Here is an 8,849-nt window from a genome sequence, read left to right as displayed (position 1 = left end):
ATTAACCGCAGAAATTATTTATAGAATGAGTAGAAGTTATGTTCCCCCAGATAGGATTTGTCATCTGAGAGAATTTCCAAGCCAGATCACTGTAAATTTAATCCTCTGCTTTACATTTTTTTTTTAGATTCAGAAGATCTATTGGGTTATTAGGTTATCTAGTAGATATATTATCTATTGAGTTATTAGGTTCAGTGGCTACCTGGGAGTGAACTGTGTGATCAGGTATTATCAGGGGGAAATTCCTTAATCCCTCCCTTCCACTTTTGCTTTTAGCACAAATTAAAATAAGCATGTCTCCCTGCTGTCCTTGCTCTGTGAAGAGGGTTTAGCTCTTGTTTGCTGTTATATCTATGGCGTAACTCTGAGGTTCCAGATTCACAAGTGGATTCCTCCTAGCCTGCCATCTCCAGGATGCCCTAGACCCACCTCTTGTGCCTACTTCCATGTGTAGCTATTAGCACAACAGTTCTAGTTCACCAGGGCATCAGCACATATATTTAGGTTAAAGCTCATTTCTGGGCTTACTTACCTCCCAAGATTTCTGTTTTCACTCAGTTTTTGACTTTTCTGAATTCTTTTCATTCTTGTGAAATTGGCAATGTGTTTAAAAAGAAAAGATTTAAACGTTTTTAATCCAGTATTTTTTATTGTTTTAGAAGGAGGGTAATTCAGGACATTTAGCAAACCACATGTATCCCACAGTATCTAACACAATGCTGGGAACAGCATTCAGTCCTTAAGGTGCCTCCCTTGTTCCTTCCTCCTTCATGTCTGTACCACCCACTCTCAGATTACTCCACTTAACAAATATTTATTAAATGCCTGCCTTTATCATGAAACTGAATGCTGGAAGATCCAGGCAAGATCATATTCCCTCTGGTAGTGCAGACTGAACAGCAGCTCCCTGGGTGAATTCTCCCAGCGCCCCTTCTCTCTTCCCCTGCACTTGCCATTTTGCTGTTAGGCTTGCAGATCACACCCTAGTGAACTGCGAAGTTTCTCACGGATATCAAATCTCTTAACATGAAATCATATATGTTTTTCAGAGGAAGTAAATAGTAAGCTAGAGAAATGTAATGTTTGGTTCATGTAGAATTTAAAGATAAGTAGCTATAGGTTTCTTTGGAGTTTATGACAGGAAGCAATACAAAAACAAAAGAAGGTTCAATGTTTGTTATTTCAGGAAATTGTGATTACTCATCTCACACTCTAAATGGCAATAAATCAGCTAAGGTAGGAAACTGTGCTTTGTATTAGCTCTTAACTCCTTAGATATGTGGGACTGTATAGAACAAACATTTTTACTAAGCTCTTTAATTTCTGAGCAAGGAGACACACCTTATCATTTTGTACTGGGCCCGGACAGGAGGCAAGGGAGTTGGGTGGTCTGGGGATGGCTTGATTTTCTGCTTTCCACCCTGCAAAACAGGTATTCTGGCTCAACTACAGGGTGGAGTATTTGCTACAGTTCTTTCCCCATTCATGCCCTCGGCCTGTCTGCTCTTCACAATGAGCTCGCAAAATTTCCCCCCTCTCTCTTCCCTCTGTATTAGTCTCTTCTCTTTGGTCATTTTTTGCAAACTTACATTTCAAGGCACTGATGAATTAATAAGTAAACTTTATAAAAATGTCTTTGCCCCAGATCGCAATGTCCTTCAGACGGGTGCATGTGGTGGTGAAGCCGGTCCTGGAATCACAGGGAACCAGGAGAGAATTTTCGCCTGTGCCTTTCAGAGGAAAGAGCGAAGTGTGCCGCCAGACCTCTCCGCGTCTCCCTGACCTTCTCGGGCCCCCCTCCGCCCAGCAGCGCTCCGAGGCCCCCCGGCCTCCTCGCCGCCGGTCCTGGCGCGGGGCGGGCAAAGCCCAGGGACCCAGCCCGCCGGCGGAGCCCGCACAGCAGGGCTCGGGGAGGGCGAGGGGCCCTAACGCTCGGCTGCCCCGTCTGTTTTTTAGGGTGTGATCTTTCCGCAGAGCATAACCTGGGCAATTCCAAACAGAATCTTCATTGCTTTAATTCCGGGAGCAGGAGGGAAAGGAATCAAGGTCTGGAAACACGCAACCGTAACGTGAGAATCTAGCGTTTCTCCCGCTTTACCCTTGGCGGGCGCCCGCCCGAACGCAGCGCCCCCGGCCCCCGCGCGCCGTCGGCGGCTCCCCCGGCGCCCCGCCGCGCCCAGAGCGCTGATTGGCTGCGCGGGCGGAGCCGGGAAGGGTGGGCCCTGCAGGCCGGTCTCCGTGGCCGCGGCTCTTGTCCCGCTTCTCCCGGAGGCTGGCTCCGCAGGTCCGTGCGGGAGGCGGCCGCGGTCCGCAGGGAGGATGAGCGGCGCCCGCACCATACCCAGCCTGCAGGCGCATCCGGCCGTGAAGAGCGTGCTGGTGTACCGCAACGGGAACCCGTTCTTCGCCGGGCGCCGCGTGGTGTTCCGTGAGAAGGGCTGCCGCTTCGACGCCCTGCTACAGGAGGCGACGCGCGGCGTCCGGGCGCCCTTCGAGGCCGTGCGGAACCTCTACACCCCGCTGGCCGGGCACCGCGTCTGGAGGCTGGAGCAGGTCCAGAGCGGGGCCAGCTACGTGGCCGGGGGCCGGGAGGCCTTCAAGAAGATAAGGTGAGCGCGGGCGCCGCCGCCCAGGGCGCGCTCGGCGGAGGGCCTAGCGACCGGCAGCGGGGACGGGACCCCGCGGGGCGGCAGTGGCCCAGCCGCGCGGCCTTCTCCGCCCCTTCCCGGCCACCCCGCGCGCGGACCCGCCCTGAGGGCTGAAGCGCCTCGGAGTCCCGGCTTCCCCCGGTTGGCGCTAGGAGGCTCGAGTCCCGGGGCCCCGTGTCCACGCGCCGCCCCGTCCCTGCCGGGAGCGGACCGCTGGCCCCGTGAGCGCGCTGGCCGCCGCGGGCGCTGAGGAGAGCAGACGGGACTCCGTCGGGCGGCAGCGGGGTGCTCGCCCCTGGTGACCTAGGGTGCAAAGGAGCAGTTCAGCTGCAGCCCGCGGAAGTTAGGGGAGCTCAGTCGGAGATACTTCTGAACGGGGCCGGTAGGACAGGTGGAATTTAATATTCCGCAGGGTTGTTTTGTTGCTTTACCCAGGTGTGTTTCCCATGATAGAACCTCGCCCATCTCAGTGGTTTCAGTGTATTCACAGAGCTGTGCAGCCGTCACCACAGGCTAGCATGACAACGTTCACCCTCCAAAAGGACGCGGTGCCTCCCACTTCCCCTTCTCCCGCCCCTGCTGACCGCTCGCCCGCGGCCCATGGATCTGAGTGGTGGACACTGGCCGGCGTGGAATCCTACAACGTGTGGGGCTTCTTCCACTTAGCGTAGCGTTTCCCAAGCCGGGCCCGTGCGGTGGCAGGGAGGTCAGTGCTCCGCCTTCACTGCTAATCGTGCTCCTGCGGACGTACCGCTTCCAGTGGGTGGGTGCCTGGCCTGCTTCTTCTCGGCCGTTGCGAATAATGCTGCTGTGAGCACCTGTGTGTAGCTTTTCATTTCTCTTGGTTATATACTTAGGAGGGAATTGCTGGATCCCGTTTTAACTCAGTATTACATGGTTTTGAATATAATAGTTTAATTAAAACTCAGCTTGGGCCTCAGGATAGCAAAAAATATCTTCACCATAAAATCTATGCCTGTGAATTTCGATTTTAACTGCATGGAAAATTTTTTTCCGAATATCTCTAAAGTCTGTCACACCCTTCCTTTCTTAAATTTAAGCTGAGTTCTAGTCGTCTTGCTTTTTGCTACACCAGACATTCCTTTTGTGGGAGTTGAGGGCTGTATTCGGATTTATTTTTCCCTTCCCTTAAACTTCCTTTAGCATGAGTTCTCTAATTTAGAAAGGAACCAAATGAGAAGGTATACTTCAGAGAAACTTGGAACTGAAAACTGAAAACCAAGAGACTTAAAACTTTCTTAAAGCAGCAATGTTTATTAGCTCCTTATCCTTGCACCAGCACTTGACTCAGCTAAGTTAGTTTCTTAAAACAGAAATTCCTGCCTCACAGTGCTGTAGAAAGTAAATGGTATGGATGTGAACGTGTTCGGTAAACACCAAAATGTTATATGAATGGAAACCATCTCTATGTCCGGTTCCTTTCATCATTTGCTTTATTGATTTTTTTATTGACTAATTTTCATATAAAGCAATTTCATGGGAATGGAAACCTGCTTCAGAGACTATTAATGGCTCCAAAATTGTAGGCTCACTTTATTTAGGAATTCGTTTTCTCTTTTGTTTATTTGGTACTATCAATTTGAAAAAAAAAACAGGTACCGTTCCAAACCAAACAGAAAGTACACTTGAAATTGCTCCTTATGTATGGGAGATTTGCATGGCTATTTTTGCTGTGAATTCTCACACACAAAAAATTAAGTTTGTTATAACAGTTTCCATGGTTGGTTTTCCATGCTGACGGATGAACAGTTTATTTGTGTTAAAGTAGTAGTATTACGGTTATAATGATGAAAGTCATGAAGATTTAAATGCTGAATGTATCTGAGCTTAGCAGTTGTTAAGTTTCACTATGTAACACATGAAGCAACTGGCAAAAACAAAAGAAAGCCCAAAAGATATTGAGGGTAATTCATGTCCTTTAGAACCTAAATGATGTTGGGGAAGATGGCAATGGTGAAAAATATTTTTCAAATGAAAATGATCAATTTCTTCAATTTCTTTTGCTCAACCTTTTTCTAATAGTTTTGAAACTACGATTACACCACAGGTAGCTATTAAACCTTTATTTTATAGCAGAGAATTCTAGAGACCATTCTATTCATGGTCATAATTTAAGTGCTAGATTTATACTTATTTTTTATATTAAAACATTTATTTAGCACCTTCTGTGTATGAAGCACAGTGGAACCGGATCACAGTGATGGATTTGCAGGTTGAAGTTGACAGAAGTATAACGTTTTCCGATTGTGCTTATACTATTGCTAAAGAACGATCACTAGTTAACATCTGTAGTAATTAATGATGGAATAATAGGGGTCTCCAGAGTTTAACTAGTTCACCCCATCTGGCTCAGGTGAACTGATGCCTAAACCATCCCACATGGCTGAGCATTTCTGCATTTCTGTATCATTAAAGTTGCTCTCACGGGGAAAAAGATCTCCCAGCCTTTCACAGTTGTTATTCTAATACAGGTGCTCAGGACTTTGTTTGACCTAAAGCTTGTGATTAATGGAGCTGTTAAGTATCTTTACGCACAAACCACTCCTTACTTCCAAATTGACATAAGAAGTAGAAATACCATATAGTAGGTGTTAACCATTGGGGGGGGGCGGGAAATGTTCCCCAATAGAATTATGTATTTCTATGATTTTAGGGTCATTGAAGTTTAGAGCAGATGTGTCAGCTCTTGGTGACACTGGAAGCAGTTTCTACCATAATTGCTTTTAATTACTAGCTCCTGATTTTTTGTTTTAGGTTTAAGTACTTACTATGGCTTACTTTACTCTTTAATACTTTTGAAAAACATTTATATGACTGACTCAAAAGCAGTAAAAGAAACCCTTACTGCTTTTTTGTTTTGTTTTCCCCCAGTTACTGGACATAGGAGAAATCAAGAAAAGACCAATGGAAGTCACTACAGAGGTAATGCAAATAATTATTTGAAGGTTCAAATAAATAACAGTGCCATTTTTGTGTTTCTTATGATGTGTCTTAGAGATTTGGATGACATTGTAATAATGAGATAAGTTGTTTAATATACAAATGGGACATTATAGGTTTTGAGGCAAAGATAACTCTTTCTTTGAATCATTATCAGTAACAGAGACTGAGCAGGTGTCTTAAGACATGTAGGAATTAGACACAGTATGTTCCTACCTTCCCATTTTCTAGTGCCCTGGTTGAAATCCATAGGAATTTTCCTTGTCAAGTGGGAAGATATTCTGGGTGCTGTGACACCAATCTTTACCAAAAAACAATCCCTTTCCTAACTTATTGCCTCTGACAGCACAGTGTTTACAGTAGCCAGGCTCACCCTGACTGCCCCCAAGGCCTGCAGAGGAACCTGTCGGACTTCCCACATGATATCAGGACAGCACCTCAATTTTAACTTGCACTGAAGCTCACCTGAACACAGTCCCAAAAGCACGTGGGAAGATTGGGAGTGGATATTCAGAACACTTCATTCCATATAGCTTCTGAATTCCTAGTGGAATTTTCAGATATTCTGCAGGACATATAGTTTGTGGATGAAAAATAGACAAGAACAAAGTTAAGGCAGTCACTGGACATGAGGCAGTGAGATGCAAGGAAACATCATAGTTAACCCAGACTGGGGTTGTGTTCACCAGCCCAGACTCCCTTCTCCCCATTTTGACCCCACATAAACAAATGGGTGTGTTCTGCAAGTGAAAAAATGGCTGGCAGCGAAGACTTTTTTCCTCGTTTGGAGAGACTGCTCACCTCTCCTGCATTGTGTTTATGCCCAATAGGACCAACTAGGTCTCTAGAAAAAAACTATGTAAGAATTGTGCAGTATTTAGAAGAATGTGAGGTCAAATTCTTCATTTGGATAATTCGTGGAAAGAGTTGCTAATCCCAGCTATTTAAAATAATTGATATTCTTGTTTGTATTTTTTATTTTCGATGTGTGTCAAATTGATTATTCATGAAGGTGCTAAGATTTATAGCTTAACGTAGGCAAAGGTATGAATGTTTCAGGTGGCGCTTATGTTTCAGTTAAATTATAACCGCTGGTTACTATCTAGAGCAAATAGTGAAAAAGGACATTAGTGAATTAGTTCTGGGTAACAGTTTTGTTTGAAGGATACCCAACTGTTTGAAGCTGGCAACCTTACTTGAAGTTGGTGGTTGAAACTGACTTTCTATGATAGAATTTGGGATGTGTAAATTCCTAAAGAATATGAACATATTTACTTTGGATTCTGGTGTTTTTGATGAAGACATTGTGCTTAGCAAAGTGCAACAGGTGTGCAGTAAGTTTCTCGGATTGCTTTTTTCTCTCATTAAAGTTATCTTTAACCAAGGAAACATTCACAAGGACTCCAGTTAATTTAATTTGCTATTTTAATTCCACCTTGGAGCAGTAGCTATTGTTTTCTCTTTACTTGAGGCCTGCGCAGGAGCCACACGAAGTTCTGATATATGGACACATGAATGCAGCGAAAAACCTGCCCCTTTGTGGTGGCTAGAGGGCTGTATCTCTCCCACTTTGTTTCCTACTGGTGATTTCCTCCCCTTATCTTCTCCCTTATGTTACTGCATAAACCCTGCTATAGCCTTTCATTTCTTCTCAGTCATTCCCCACCAGACCTTTCAAAGGGGATTAAAAAGAAAGAAGTAGAGAAAATTTGGGGATGAAAAGGAGATGAGAGGAGGTGGTAGGAGACTGCCTGTCCATGCTCTTCAGCACTTCCCTTACCCACCGAAGCCCCCGCTCCCACCTGCTTCCTGAAGCCATCTTTCCCACTTTTTTCTTCCCCAACTTTCCCTCCTAGTCTGCACCAGAAGTGTATTCACTACCCTTGACCTTCAACAAAGAGACCCTCCTCCTCAAAGTCCACACCATGACTACATGTGAAGCCTGCTTTGAGCAAAGGTAGCCCCTACTCTCATTACCAGAAAGGGGGAGTTTTGGGTTCCTGGCATCCCAAAAGGGAATCTGAATGTACTTCCCTACAGAGATAACTCTTTAACTCTTGGTTTTACAGTATTATTGCTGTTGTTTTAGGTATGGCACAAGTTAAAAATGCTTTGGAGGGCTGCCCTGAGAACCTAACTATTGTGTATGTAATTTTTACTGTGGAGAAATACCTCTTCCCTTTCCACAACTGATTTACAAACAAACTTGTAGAATTCCAACACGTTTGTAAGTCAGAGAACTATGTTCAAAATTTGAGAACAGATGTGTGGATACTGGCCTCTCAGAAAAATCACAGGTGCTAGTTTCTTGATCTGAGGTGGTGATTTCCTGTCACCGTTCAAGTGTACTGAAAAGTACACCCAGTTAGATACTGTCGGTGACTGCTATTCTTCTTAGAGAACACATTCTTGGACCTCACAGAATTAATTTTGAAGTGGGTTTAGCACATGAATACAGAACTGGAGGGCTTAGAGTTGTCTCATGGGGAAGTTTCTATGTGGTAGTAGCACAAACATCATTTATTCAGTCAGAAGGATGAGTAAAATGACCTCTTCATCAAAACAGGGGGCATTCCCTTGAATCTGAGCTCATTTCATACTGTTGGAGTTTTCAGTGTTGGGCTACATAAAAAAGCCAGTGCACATGATTTGGTTACCCTAATTGCTTGAAATATGTCAATTCTGATTTTCCCCAGTACATGTTACTATAGAAAGACCTTTGCAGTGCAGTGGGTTTGTGTAGACTGTGTAGCATCAGGTACTCACCACTGTGGCTGTTTCTTCTACACGTGATAGGAAACCCAGCCAGGGGGTGCTGGGACTCTGGCAAATTTCCTTTTCCCAGAGCACCTCACTGAAGTCCATCATATAACATGGATGCTCTTTAGATAGTTAATAACCCAGACACAGTGGTTTCTACTTGCTGAGAGCAGGTCACTTTGGCACTGGAAGTTCTGGTCTCTGTAATTGCTTTTCTGTTCCACGAGGCTTGTGTTTGAAGAGCCACTGAAAGGACAGCCAGTCTTTCTTCTGCTGCTGTCTGTGGCCATACCATGGGGACACAGAACCCTAATGGACCTCTTCCACCGACCTGAAGGGAACACATGGTCTTATCTGGCTGATACTGTGGGCAGCAGAAGGAAAGCAGGGGAGCAGGAAGAACAGGGACAAGGAGAAGGAGGCAGGAAGCAGAAAGATGAAAACCAGCGTCTGGTGGTTTGTACCTGCCCCAGAGCTGGG

General features: G+C 45.4%; 1 protein-coding gene across 11 annotated transcripts in view; it reads left to right on the top strand.

Annotated features, from left to right (window-relative positions):
• The first annotated feature begins 671 nt into the window (after nt 1-671).
• LOC118968671 (doublecortin domain-containing protein 2-like) overlaps nt 672-8,849 on the top strand; it is a 147,948-nt gene continuing 139,770 nt past the window's right edge. For 5 of the 11 annotated variants that reach the window (XR_012126127.1, XR_012126126.1, XM_073224401.1 and 2 more), the window contains exons 1-2: nt 694-2,609; nt 5,541-5,591. Coding sequence is in view for 3 of the 11 variants with exons in the window: in XM_073224401.1 (XP_073080502.1) it covers nt 2,320-2,609; nt 5,541-5,553 (303 nt within the window). In the remaining 8 variants the exon portion in view is untranslated. The other 6 variants (XR_005056450.2, XR_012126130.1, XR_012126128.1 and 3 more) reach the window with 3 other exon arrangements.

The sequence above is a fragment of the Manis javanica genome, chromosome 16, assembly GCF_040802235.1.
Source record: "Manis javanica isolate MJ-LG chromosome 16, MJ_LKY, whole genome shotgun sequence".
Taxonomy (NCBI): Eukaryota; Metazoa; Chordata; class Mammalia; order Pholidota; family Manidae; genus Manis; species Manis javanica.
This window is presented reverse-complemented; position numbering and strand designations above follow the sequence as displayed.